This window comes from Apteryx rowi, unplaced genomic scaffold (assembly GCF_003343035.1).
Source record: "Apteryx rowi isolate R43461 unplaced genomic scaffold, aptRow1 scaffold_457, whole genome shotgun sequence".
Lineage (NCBI taxonomy): Eukaryota > Metazoa > Chordata > Aves > Apterygiformes > Apterygidae > Apteryx > Apteryx rowi.
This window is the reverse complement of record NW_020450713.1, coordinates 608,336-622,396: the sequence shown is the minus strand read 5'-3', so window position 1 is coordinate 622,396 and position 14,061 is coordinate 608,336. Positions and strand designations below refer to the sequence as shown.

The following is a 14,061-nucleotide window of genomic DNA, read 5'->3' as shown; positions in this document are numbered from 1 at the left end:
GGGCAGCGCCTCTGCCGCCCCGGGGGGCTTCGGCTGTCGCCCGGCAGGTTGGGCCCCGCCGACCCCGAGCCCCTGGGGTGAACGGCAGGCTGCTGCCGGGAGCGCGGCGCCGGCGGCTGCGGGGGGAGCGTGTCCCCGGGGCTCCCCCGACGTCGGGGGGTCTGGCCGCAGGGGGGCGGCGGGTGGTGTGTGCTGTGTGCTCAGCTCAGGCCTCGGCACAGCCCGACCTAGAATGAAATGAGCAGCAAAAAGCAGCCTTTTCCTCTGTAGTGCTCCTCTTGCACTTTGCTTTGTGCAGCAGACTGGGGGGAGGGGGGAATATAATTAATTCTCGTGTGATAATAGTAATTCTGTTTCCATGCCTAATCAGTCTGGAGAGGCCTAAAGTACTTCTGTATCATTAATATATTTGGTCCAACTCTGATGCTCAAGACTTAGTGATGAGATGGACTTTGAAATAAAGTATATTTAACAGATCCCTTAAAGAAAGGATTATAGCCTCTTGGTAGGTAGTGATGGGTTTTAAATTTGTCTGTACACTGCTCTGATGGAGAGGTACTCATGGAGGAAAGTTACCTAAAAGTACAAAGGCAAACTGTTGTGGAGACATGCTGAGGAGTGTCACTAAAAGGACCAAAGCATCCTCAGAGAGGAAATGAAAGAGCCTATCCATTATATGCTATGGCTTTTTTCCCTCCCAAGCTATTTCCAGCGTGTGGAACAGATGGAGAGGCTAAGTACGGTGCCTTTGAATATGACTGAGTCATGCAGGTAGTCCATTAAGATTTGGCTTGCATCCAATATAGACATACAGTGATTTATTGGACCTATGCCACAAAGATGACTTTCTGGGTAGTTCTTCTGTCCAGTCTTGGTATTGGCTCTCCTGCACAATTGATTTGCCTATTAGTTTGCCCAATAAAAAGACATCACTGTGGCTAAATGCTCAAAACAATTACATGTTTACAGCATGAGAACTTCAGGAAACAACAGACTGAGGAAATAAAGGACCAAGAAATCAGTTCCAAGGTGTATTTTCTGAAGCAGACTGTTAGTAACTCCTGTGGGACAATTGGTCTGATACATGCAGTTGCTAATAACAAAGACAAACTGAAACTTGGTGAGTATGAATGTTCTGAGATGCTTGAATTTCCAGTTTTTTTTAACAGAGGAAAGTTGAGTGGGTAGGGGCTATAGAAGATTCTCCCTGAGGTTTTCATGCTTTGGCAAGCCAAGTTAAAGCATGCTGTGCTACTTCTATTGGTAAGTAGGTTTTTCAGCTCTTGCAGAGAAACGTGCTCTCACCTACGGCCTGAATTGCAGGAGTGAGTATACTTTGACATTAGTATGGTAGCTGCAATCCTCTATCCTTGTAGTGAGCAATGTTTCAGTAACAGGCTTGCAAAGGGAGAAGGCAAGTAGTAGGACTGGCCAGTCTCTGTTACAATTTAGAAATTATCCTGTTCAGAAGTGGTTGACACTGCTAATGTAACCTGAATGGATAGATACAATTCTTCATGCCACTTACATGTCTAAGGCAGACTTGCTCAGGGTAGGCTGTAAATCTGATATGTTGACTTTCCCATGTGAAAGTAGCATAGGATGATATGAGCCTGTAAGACTTTCCTGAGAGAACAGTTTTGATGGTTCTTATCCTACAGAAGAGGGTATAAAAGTAGCCTAGGTAACTGGTGGCTGGAAACTTCTGTTTCCTAGGAAACAGGATTACTAGGTCTTATCAAGAAAGATTTGTCATTGAGTTCAGGAAATACCTTGTACATTACATCTTGTATCTCAAAGACTAGAGATCTGCAGAATATAACATAACTTTCTGTCATAAGAGGGAAAACTCAAACACTTCTGAGTGGTGTGGGATTCCTTCTTGTACAAAGGAAAACATGTATGGTAGGCTAATTTTGCTTCACTCTTCCTGAAAAGATTCTCTAAAATAGCACACCCTTGAAATGACATGTTATCTTTCATTTAATACTACAAATTCAGTTAGAACATCTTAGTACTAATTCATGCACTAGAAAACCAAAGTAAAGCTGGTATGAGCAAGCACATGTACAATCTCACTGCCTTCAAATGTACAGAAGGACAGAATTTTAATTTACCTTGTTAGTTGATGATTATCCTTACTACTGGTATTTTTTTTGGAATTTCTTTGCAAAATGTGACTAAACACTTCTGCCGAACGTGTAGGGGGGCATAGCAAAAGCCACATCTTGAAAGTCAGTCCCAAGACAGGCATTCAGAGTGCCCTGAGGCACTGGAACTCTTGCTGTTGGTGTCGTTTGTCATCAGAAGCTTCCAGATAAATAAATAACTTCCACTTCAAGTGGCAGTTGAAATGTACTTATGCTAAAGATGGTTCCAGCCTAAACACAATGACTTCTAGTTAGTATAATAAATATTGGGTATTGTGGGCTACACCTGAATTGTAATTGATTCTCTCTCTGTGTTGAATAAAAATCTTTGGTTGCCTTGTGCAGATGAGGGGTCTGCTCTGAAGAAGTTTCTTGATGAAACAGCTGATTTGTCTCCTGAAGAGAGAGCTAAACGTTTTGCAAGTAATAAGGTATATGAACCATACAAACTGCTGATGGCTCTCAGCACTTAGGGGTATAGTAACCTATATCTGCTTTCTCTTAAGGCCATACAAGAAGTCCACAATTCTGTTGCACAAGAAGGACAATGTCGGGTAAGAGTTGAATGAGTAAAATCTGGGATGGAGGGATGGATATTGAAGGTGGTAGAGCAATAAAGTTCTAGGTCCGGCAAATTACTGTTACAGCTCACAGGGAAGGAGAAATGACTGACTAATGGATGAATGTTTGTGCGGGTTCCTTCCTCAAAAATGCATGGAAAACTTGGGTTGAGACTCTTCCTGGATATATGCTGAAAATGTGACTGTATGGTAGGATTATTGGAGCTTGACATAAAGAATCTCTGACTTTGAGATCCAAATAATTGGTCTTGCAGAGCTTCACTGACCTAAGTTGCTGGTCCTCTGGTGTTGATGAACAGCTGTCTGACTGAACAGTCCTCTGCTGTTGATCTCCTCTGTCTTGGGAGAACTTCCTAAGGCATTCTAGCTCCTGTAGTCACAAGTAGGGTTTAGACTGTACAGTAGACTTTCTTTTTTGACCTAACAAATGTATCTAATGGTCTATCCTAAGGTTGATGACAACAGTGTGAACTTCCACTTTATCCTGTTTGTCAATGTGGATGGACATCTGTATGAATTGGGTAAGGCACTGAGAGTCCAACTAGAGTTTGACTAGGCAAAATAGTGTTCAGGCTAAAGGCTTGCTGCTAGCTGAGGCTTTCAGCCAGTTCAGAATACAAAATGAGAACCTTCAGTTGAAGGCTTTAACATAAGGTGGGTTGCATTGTAGGCCCAGGCCCCCTTGTAAAGTGTGTCATCTCCTGTGGAGCTGAGAATATTTGGTCCCTTTCTCCCCCAAACTATGTGTGATATGTATTCTGAACTTGTCCAACTRTCTTCATGTGGGTACTTTGTTTCTTGGGCCCACTATGCTGAGTTCTSCTAACTTGAAAGTAATGGTAAGTATGCTGACTGATGTAAGACTTTTTTCACAGATGGGCGTATGCCTTTTCCTGTGAACCATGGCACAAGTTCAGATGACTTGCTATTGAAGGTAAGACTTCTCTCTAGCTGCATGTTTCCCAGGCAACCAGGCTTCTGAAATGGCGAGAGGCATGCTTTCAGGGTATAGTGGCAGCTTTCTGTGCCTGCTTGCTGTAGCAGTTAGTGCTTCTCATGCCATGGTAACAAGGTAGTATTGTGCCACAGAACTAGATGTCTGATAAATGTATGCACTTGCTGGTGCTACTAGACACTAATTTAGTTGCAGTGACCCAGAGTAGAGCTACAAAGCCTTTGGGGGTCTAGATCAGCATCAGTCTTCTGTGGATCTAACAGCTGTTTCTTCTTCCAAGGATTCTGCTAAGATATGCAGACAATTTACAGAACGTGAAAAAGGAGAAGTTCGTTTTTCTGCTGTGGCTTTCTGCAAGTCTGCCTGAGAATCTGAAGAGATGCAAGGAAAGCAGTCTAATAGCACACCAGTAAATGCAGTCTAATCTTCAGTGCTTCAGTACTTGTTAAACACAGCTGTTCCAGTAATTTGAATTGTTTCCACCCTTTGCTATACACAAAGGCAGCATCAGTTGAGCTTACGCTAAAGGATGAGCTCAAGTTTTAAYGTGAACAGTTTGGACACATCAGATGTCTTTAGACTTCTGGTTTGGTCTTTTTTCCACATGTTAAGTAGAAAATGTTTAACAGGGCTTGTTTAATCTGTCTGTAAATTGAGCTGTTGGTTGATATTTCCTTGTCCTTAATGAGAATAAAATTTCTGCTGGAAAACAAAATGGACTAAAGTGATCAATATAACTTTCTCCAAAAAGGTGCCTGGAGGCACCCTATAAATGCTTTTTTTTAAAGGACCTTTGAAGGTCCCATAGTAAAGTTCTGCTCTGAGCAGAAAGTTATCAACCTCAGGTTGGCAAGTCAGCTGCAGCTTTTTCTAGTGTCTTGAAGGCCTCTAAGGATGGATATATCCCAGTCTCTGGGAGTGTTTCAGTGCTGTACTAACCTTCTGGTAAGCTTTTGCTAATGTCTGGTCTGGAACTCCCAAGCTGCAGCTTGGCCTCCTTAATACACTTAAGGTACAGGGGTGAGATGTGATAAACGAGCACTAAAGTGTCAACTTCAGACTGATTTTACTGAGGCTTTGTATTGTGGACACTACAAGCAACAAAATGCCCATTTGAATTGCTTCATGTCCTGCCTTCTCTGATGGAAAACCTGTTCTAGTGGTCTCTTCTATAGTTGTAGCTAAAAAGTCTGCTAGCTAATAATGACCACAGTTCTCAGCTAGCCAGGGAGTAGGCTAAAAGTGCCTCCTAACATCAGATTGTGTTAGGAGATGCTTTGTAAGAGGCTATACTAGACTTCCCTTGCAAAATGAGCTAAAAAGAAAAGCACCCAACACTAAATGAGCTTTGAATTGCGGAGAAAAAACCTTAAGGGGTGAGGGGGGAAAAAGTATTAAACTGTTAGCTTCAACCCTGTTCTCCTCTTAAATAGAGATTGTTCTTGTCTCAGACTGGCTCCTGGGGGCTCTTTGCCTGCTTCAGGCAGCTGCAAGAAGGGATGCAGTATGTTTCTACTCCRGGCCTTTCTCTTTTAATGCACTGTGTTCAGCCTCTGCCTACCAGCCTGGTAGCTCTCCTTGTGTTGCCTGATGCCTGGTAACTTTATGCCTTCTRCCGTGGTCTCTGCTGCTTGTATGCTGCTTGTAAGCTTCCAGAGCTTTTTGAAGTGTAATTCAAAAAATGAGCTTTGATTACTAAAGCCATGTATAGTCTGAATGTGTTATATACTGGACCTTGTTACTACTCATATTTACCTGTTAGCTGAAGCTCRTTATTCTGAGGAGTAGCAAAAGGTCAAAGTATTACAGCTCTAAACATTGTCTCAACTCCTGTTAGTAGGAGGGTGGAAGCTTGCTGTTGAGGAAAGGTGTGTGATGTGTTGCTCAATCCTTGTTTTCCACAGCAGCGTTTTATTCTGCTTGCTGRTAGGTGGTGCTGTGAGGTGGAGGGAGGCCTGGCATGGCTTTTCAGCGCAGGCCAGGAGCAGTGTCCTCTGCGGGGTGCCTGYTAACGGGGGCTGTGGCTGCGAGCGGCAGCATCTGCAGGAAGGGATGCAACACTGGGTGAGCACGGGAGGCTCCAGGGAGCAATAATGGTCAGAGGAAGGGTAGGAGGGGACAGGAAAAGGAGCAGAGCCTTGTCAGCTGTATACTGTCCCTGAGCAAGCATGTTTTTATTCTGCAGGGGACCTTTCTGTCTTGAAGGCCATTGTCTATGGTGCCTGCTATATATAACTGTGCCTGTGTACAGTTAGGTAGCCAGCAGTGATGCTACCTAAAAGTGCATTTGAAATCCTACTATATTTTTTGTAGCRATTACAGCAGTAAAATTATTTTTATCTAGCAGTATAAATTTTTAGTGTTACCAAAGTTATTCTAATGTTTCAGAGGCTTTCTTTCTTTGACTTGGACTTCTGGATTTTGAATCTACTTATAGGCAAACATGTGAATAATTTTGGCTTTGTGAAAAGTAGGCAAAGGGTTGTGACAAATGCTTCTTATTTCCTCACCTTGTGCACCCCGGTACAGCTTCTGAGGAGAAAGTAAAGGGAAGAGAGAAGGAGAATGAATGTTATCCATCCACTAGTGTATGACATCACTAGTAAGACTTCTTCCTTATCAAAATTACCACAGGGACCTGGCAAACAACTGGGCTTTCCTCTAAAACAACTTGGGTGGAAAGTGGAAGATGACTTGTTGGGGGTGGAGAAGACTTCTGCAGTTGGGACTGAGTTGCTTGGGGTGAGGATCTGAAAGCTGAACGGATGGAAGCTTTTGCAATATTAATAGTGCAACAGTTCCAGATGATGTTACTGCATTCAGAAGCACAGTCACAATGCACAGAAGTGAATATGTGCTAAGTCAAAACCATACAGGATAAACAATAAATAGGAAAGAAAGAAGGTGTTTTTAAATCATATCACATGCATATAATCTCTCAAAATAAATACTTCTTTTTTTCTTAAAGCATATTTTCAAGCTGGTTTTATCTATTTGTAAATTATTCTTGAATTTTAATCTTTGTCCATTGTGTTTAATATTTTAGCAATAGTGTTTGAACTGAAAGGTGTAAATGTGGGCTTTTTTTTTTATGGGTTGCTACATGTCAAGATATGTCCTGTTTTCATGAGAAGGTACTCTTTAATAATTTCTATTAATCACAGCCCACCTGAAACTAGGCTCATTTTTGTTTCTTGTCTTTGCCTGTTTTTCCTTCTTCATATTTTTATCTTAAATATGTAATTCCATATGCAACTGTTATCTTTCCTCAACTTCCTGTGCATCCTCCTTGATTAAATTCACACTTTTGACCTTCTCCATTTCTCATCTAAAGCCATGAATATTTTACCCCTGAATCTACACAGTGACAATTGCTGGAAAAGGGCAGATAGTTTGCAAGGTTGGCAGTGTTTTATGCCTACTCTGGAAGAGATCTGTGACTGGCTGTTGTTACTGCTGCTCTTCCAGACACGTGAGGAATTTACTGAGCAATTTAATTTATTTGAATTAATAGATTCCTGCAACTTTTGTGCAACTTTCCAGAGGTGGACTCTTAGCAGTCCAAGATGTCTAGTTTATTTCAGAAACAGGTCTTGGGAAAATGTTCAGAAAATTGTGTTATTGAAAGTAGCTTCACAGTTAAGGCACAGTATATAAATAAAAATACTATTTATTGACATAGAACTAACCTTGGAAATATCTGAGAAATATTTAAGTGTTTCAGGTAGGATTTCTGTTTAGACCTGCACATTGCTAGCTCAGAACAGTACCCACTATCTTTTTAAATGGGGTTTTCCTTTTTGCTGCTATTTTGAAAGCTGTAGTTAACCTGTTCTGTAGGTGGCAGCATTGGGAAACTTTCAGCAAAAAGTCTGAATTAGATGCCATGCATGGCAAAACAGACCTAGCAGCACATTTAATTGACCACATAACTTTAAGCCCCTGCATAGTCCTATTGCTTTCACTGGGACTGCTCACATGACACTTCTGATTTCAGACCTGAACATCCAATCCTTAATTTAGTCAGAGGTTAACTTAAGCTGGACATAAAATCCAAAGCCTCCTATGCATGTCAATRGCCTTTGGCTGAGGTTCATAGTTCATTTGCAGATGGTAAAGCATCACATCACCTCATAGTCCATCACTGTACAATGTATGCACTGCTATTTCTGTGTTAAACTGAACTCTTTCTTTTGGGAGTGAGGAAAAAAATGATGTGGGAATAACCCCCACAGCATCTGGCTTTTGATGCACAGACCAGTTCACCAATATATGAATATTCAAGACAGAAGAAATAACCTGAAAAAGGGAAATAGAAGTATTAGTATCCTTTGCCTTTGATGCAAAGGCATCCTGGGGTCCTCAGGGCCAGTCCCACTAACCTGTGTGCTAGAAGAAAGTGAGAAAACGAGAGAATGGAAATAGATCCCATAATCAGAGATTCCTTCCCTGGTGCTGCAGGCAGCCAAGAAGAGGTTGATGACAGGACTGCCGTTCAGTGAGTCTATGAATTGAATGAGAACAAATGAGAACTTGAAAAAATGCAGCCAGATATGAGCACTGAAAGCTGAGAAATACCCTTAAAATTCTTTAGTGACTGAAGGAATTAAAATATCACTTGCATTTTGTCATTTTTTAAATTCTTGCACATGGTGATACTACATTAAAGGGAGTGGTTGACACACCACATGTTTCAAACCCGAAGGACCTCGATACATTAGAGGACTGGGCTGAGAGAAACCTTGTGGGGCTCAGCAGGGTGAGGTGCAGCACCTGGCTGGGCTCACCGCCTGCACCTGCATGGGCTGGGAGGTGATGGGCTGAGTTGCTGCCCTGCTCACCAGGCCCTGGGGGTTATGGCGGGTGCCAAGTTGAATATAAGCCAACATGTTGTGTGCTCTCATCACAAATAAGGCAAACAGCACTGAGCTGCGTTAGGATGAATGTGGCCAGCAGATGGAGGGAAATTATTATTCCTCCCTATCTGGCCCTGATGAGGTTGCACCTGGAATAGCATGTCCAGTTCTGGGCTCCCCAGTGCAGGAAGGATGTGGAGAGGACATCTCCAGGAGAGGACCTGGCGAGGGTCCAGCAGAAGGCTTACCAGGACCATTGGAGGCCTGCAGCACATGGCCCACAAGGACAGACTGAGAGAGCTGGGCTTGTTTAGTCTGGCAAAGAGGGGACTGGGCAGGATCTCATTGCAGCCTACAGCTACTTGAAGGGCAGTTGCAAAGATGGCAAAGCAACTTTTTCTTGGTAGTGGCAGGTGGTATAATCAAAGGGCAATAGCCACAAATTGCAGCTTGGAAAGTTCAGTTTGGGACACTTGGAAACTAGGAGAGTACTTGTTCACTAGGTAGTATAGTACTGGAACAAGTCACCAGAAAAATGGGGGCATCACCATCCTTGGAAATTTGCAAGGTTCAGATAGACAAAACCGCACGTGACCTGATAGAGTATGGACAGTAGTCCCACTTTGAGCAGGAGGTCAGACGAGATGATCTCCAGAGGTCCCTGCCAATGCACACATTTCTGTGATAAATACTAGATGATCACTAACTATTTTTGATAATTGCAATTTATGGCTTTTGCTAGGGTGTGTGGTGGGGAACCTGTATTTAACAATCAATATTTGTTAAACTGTTCTATGTTACCTGTTGTTCTATGAAAAATTTGAAATGCTGTCAGTCTTCAGCCTTGGGAAGTGAATGCTGTGCTGCAGGAAGAAGAGCTCATCAGAAGACTCCTCTCGGTCCCACATGTGGGGGAGCTGTTTCCTGCAGGAAGAGCTGGAGGCTGAAGGCTGGTGCTGCTGACTGCTGTTTTTCCACTCACACTGGAGTGGAAGAACATGAACAGCTGCAAGAACAGCAGCCTGTGCATCTAGGAGGAGGCTGCAGGTTTTGTTGCAGATGGGAGGGTTGTCTCTTCACGAAGGCTCTTCTAGCTTGGAGGAGAAAAAGAGCTGGGGACAGTAGAGGAAAAGAATATATGCAGAGGGCAGATCTGAGGGAGCTCTTCCAAGGTCAATGAATCAGAAGCAGAAGTAAGGTGAGTCCTCCCCGAGGATGAGTGTAACAGCCCCGAAGATGACAGGGTACAGGAAGAAGAGTGGAAAGTGCTGGGAAAATGGGAAAAGGAGAGAATTCCTGCTACTCTTTCAAGGCTCATCTTTCCAGCAGCATCGACTTCCATGAATAACATAAACAGTTTAACAAAGTTTCCCAGTTCCTTAAAGAATTGCCATGCATCGGACGTATGCAGTTCTAGATGAAACCCAATGCCTGAGTAAATATATAATGAGCAACTTAGAACTGATTTGAAAATTTCTTATGTACTTTTTGCTTAGATGAATTTCAGATGTGGTTAGCTGCCATTGCAAGGTCTGCAGCAAGATAAAAAGGTTTGGAGATCTGCACGTCTTTGGAGAAACAACACTGGGCAAAGATATTTCAGTGGGTTTAACATTCCAAGCACTGTACCATAAAAGAAGACAGGCAATTCCATTGCATAGGATCATTCAGCATCATACTGAGAAAGGTGGGGCATTATTACTTGCAGCWCCATAGCCAGACTGAATTGCATTTGCTTTTCAAGTCTTTGTTCGGGTATGTATTAAGATCTTACTACAACAGCTTGCAGTCTTAATGTATGCAGAGTGGGAGAAATGCAGGTTTACTAGCCCCACTTTGCAAGTAAGGAACTGAGACATAGATTCAGTGATTTGCCCAAGGTGATACACGAAATTGATGGCAGAGTTGGAATTAAAGCTAACTTTATAACTGCATGCTTTTTTGCAGGCAAAGTTTTATATTTACACTAGTTTGGCTTTGGGCCTGAGTTAATATGCCCTGCCTCTTAGCACGGCTTATTAGCTAAGACTCAGTGTTAGGCTAACCACAGCTTGATTAACTTGGAGAACAGTCAGGTGAACTCATGTCTGTCTGCAAAAGAGTGTCTGTATTGACATATAATCCCTTGAGTCCTCTTATAATGCCTCAAGATATTTCTCTGGTAGACTTCTATTGCATCATGATTCAAGAAATATTACTTTCTCCCTCTTTTTTTCTCCCCCACTGTGATCCCACAAAATAGTTTAACAACACAGGGAAGTTGAGGAATATTCATAAATCTGAATTGCAATTGATTTTAGAAAAAGCATGGGTTGCAGTATTCAGGCTTTCTGACATACAAAAGAATCAGGTGGCAAAGTTGTAGCTATGCTCCCAGTTGTTTTATGGAACGGTTGGAAAAAGTCTTGGTGAAGGAGCAAGATTATCCAGAAAATAATATAATCTGGCTAATTTAATACTTTTTGTGACTTTACTAACTATTCTTTCTCATTTCGCTGAACAATAGAACCGAAGGTCAAGTCATGTCAATAAACAACATATTTGACAGGATCAATCCTTATTGAAGGAAGTCAGAAAAAGACGTGGATTCTGGTTGTTTAATTTCTTTCTTCCCAAAGCAGCTATCAGAGGCTTCTGATGCAGCCCGAATCTCCTCTCTGTGCTGTACACGGAGGAGGACACTATCTCCCTTATGAATTAGACACAGTTTGGGACTTGGTTTTCAACTTTCTGTACAAAGAACAAAGCCCTTTGCCAACAAATCATTAGGTAACCACAGCTGCTTTTGAGAATTGATCGGTGCAGGCAGTTCTTACTGCTGTCAAACTTTATTGTAAAACATCATGCAAATCTTTTTCTATGAACCGTGGCAAAATCCTCTTTTAGTTTGAATCAGTCTGATGCATATGTGCATTGCCCTGGATTAGGCTGTGAACATTTAGGAAAGTTTTTATGCAGGCACCCAGTTGCTCTTTTGGAAACTGAAGTGTTACATGGCGATGAGAAACTGTTGTTTTAGCAGCTAAGGACCTTGTACAGCATATTTGACAGAAGTTGCTTCATTTCCACAGCCCTGTATGCCATGGCTGTTGCAGGGATACATGTCCCTCRGATGCCTGACTGTAATCCTTTGCTTAGCTACAGTTTGGATGTTTATAGCTCACGGCTGTCCCTCAGGGGGTTGTAATCGGAGAGAGTCCCAAGAGAGTGACTGCTGCCCGTGCCTGCTTCCCATGGGGAATGCGCTGATGCTGTGCACAGAAGAACAAACRTGCATAGAAAGACTGAAGAAACATGGGAGGAGATGAGTTAAAAAGCCCTTTGATTTTCAAAACTTGAGATATTTCTCTGAGCAGCACAAGCAAAGGTCTGCAGCTAACAGTGTGCAGGGTTTTTTTTAATCCTACAGGCTTAGTTGGCACATTTGAAAGGAGAATCCATAAATACACCAGACCCTCGTGAAGTGTAGTCACAAGAAGACAAATAAGGCTTCTCACAAAAATGGAAAAATTAACTCCACAGCAAAATTATTTTTGCTACTGCCATTCATTTGATATATGCAAGTCAGGAAATGTCATTTCATCATACTGGAAGAGGTGTTATTTACCATCTCCAGTCGATTCTATGGGGCAGCTAGAATACAGGGAAAAGCTCCCTGTTCAAATATGCCGCTAAATGCTGCTCCTGGGGTGCAACAAGAGAACGTATTTTTAATTGCTATGTACCACTTAGGCTCAGATTTAACAAAGCACTTCAGCTCATGATTAGTCCATGACTTCAACTGACTTCAGTTAGACCTAAGCACATGATTGAAGCTATGTGTAGGTTGAAGTGATTTCCTTAGTCAGACATTTGATGATATTTCCACATCTGCTTAGATTTGGGGCCCAATCCCACCCTATTAGAGGGGCAAAAATCCAAAGGGCAAAGCCCTTCATTTGGGACTTTTCACTCTGGATTGGACAGAGAGTTAGCAAACTGCCAATCCTTCTTACAAAATTATATGAATTCTACTACATCAAGTAGGACAGCCTTCTTCAGAATGACTAAAAATTCCAAGATTTCATATCCTCACTCATCAGACTCCATTTACCACAGGAAATTACAGTTAAGCTGTATGAATACTTTCCCTGACTAAATTCAGTGTTTATAAATTATAACCAGGCAGAAAATGCGGATCTCAACAATGTAACTATAGTCTAAAGTGTAAGTGTTCACAAGTTCAACTGCTTTCCAAACTATTTTTTACCCCAGCAGTAACATGAGTTTGTATAAATAAAGTATAAATTTTTAACATATTTGCACACTGCAATATAATAGATAATGTTTGTGTGTATTAGAAGGGTGCAAACTTGTGTGGGCTGTCTCTGCCTTCATTCTCAGACAGGAGATTTTTGGACTTTTCATCACCAGTGACCACCAACAGAGCCACTTCCCTCTGTTTTGTTTTTTTCGTAAGAGTGCTGCTGGAAAGCTTCTTAAGAAATAAGCTCTATAAAGCTTCTTAAGAAATAAAATAATAACAAGTTGGATATGGTTTATCCAGGCTCACATTATTCCTTGTATTTATGGCAAGACCTCAATATTCTTCCTTTCTGTACTTCAGCATTCAGGCCAAGATATAGTTCTTGTTATATCTGTGTCATAACGTCATACGTACAATATGAAGACAATATGAAGACAATATGAAGACAAGATTTTTTCACGGAGGGCTGAACTAGAGATAATGAGAAACACAACCAGTCACATAATTTATCTTAAGGTTTTCTTGCACTGTCCTGAACAAATCACTGACTGGATGTAGCTTCATTGTTGTCTCTTATGCATGCAACTGATTTAATACCTTATTCACATCCTGTATAATATGCAGCATACAAAATGGATCATCACAATATATAGAATGATTAAAAAACTTCAAGAAATCATAAAGCCTGTATAATATGCAGCATACAAAATGGATCATCACAATATATAGAATGATTAAAAAACTTCAAGAAATCATAAAGCCTAAATGCAGTCAATAGATCCTGCATGGTATTTCTCTAAATAGCTTAAGACAGAAGTACGTGTATTTGAAGTATGTGTATTTATGAACTATTTATGTGTAAGAGAAAAAGCATTTGCTAGGAACAAAAAGGTAAGTGTTTGCTGCATTGAATTTAGGAAAAGTTTGTCATACACTGACTACTGGAATAGACTAGATTTTAAATTAGGCTCTTCAGTTAAGTACCTAAACTTAGGTGGAATGATCTAGGCTCTACTATATTTTGCTGAGCTACTTTTCTTTATGGATGATTGCAAGTGACTGCTCCACATATCCTTCTACAACACTGTCAAAGTCACTTCTAAAATCAGCAACAGTGAATGCATGGGGTGGGGAGTGTACTGAGGTGCACACATCTATGCAATTTAAACACTTTGGGTGAGTGCTTGGCTGTAGCAGAGCGAGTGGCAAGCCTCGCAGGGCTACGACTGCACCCCTTGACTCTCTGTGGGACCCAAAACAGGAAAACCAGGCA

At 41.7% G+C, this 14,061-nt stretch overlaps 1 protein-coding gene across 1 annotated transcript in view; it reads left to right on the top strand.

Moving 5' to 3' along the window:
• UCHL1 (ubiquitin C-terminal hydrolase L1) overlaps positions 1-4,397 on the top strand; it is a 5,056-nt gene extending 659 nt beyond the window's left edge. Inside the window, exons 4-9 of the mRNA XM_026077519.1 lie at positions 963-1,120; positions 2,496-2,581; positions 2,657-2,704; positions 3,183-3,252; positions 3,607-3,665; positions 3,967-4,397. Of these exons, the coding sequence (XP_025933304.1) occupies positions 963-1,120; positions 2,496-2,581; positions 2,657-2,704; positions 3,183-3,252; positions 3,607-3,665; positions 3,967-4,053 (508 nt within the window). The 3' untranslated portion in view covers positions 4,054-4,397. The remainder of the gene's footprint in view (positions 1-962; positions 1,121-2,495; positions 2,582-2,656; positions 2,705-3,182; positions 3,253-3,606; positions 3,666-3,966) is intronic.
• The last annotated feature ends 9,664 nt before the right edge of the window (positions 4,398-14,061 follow it).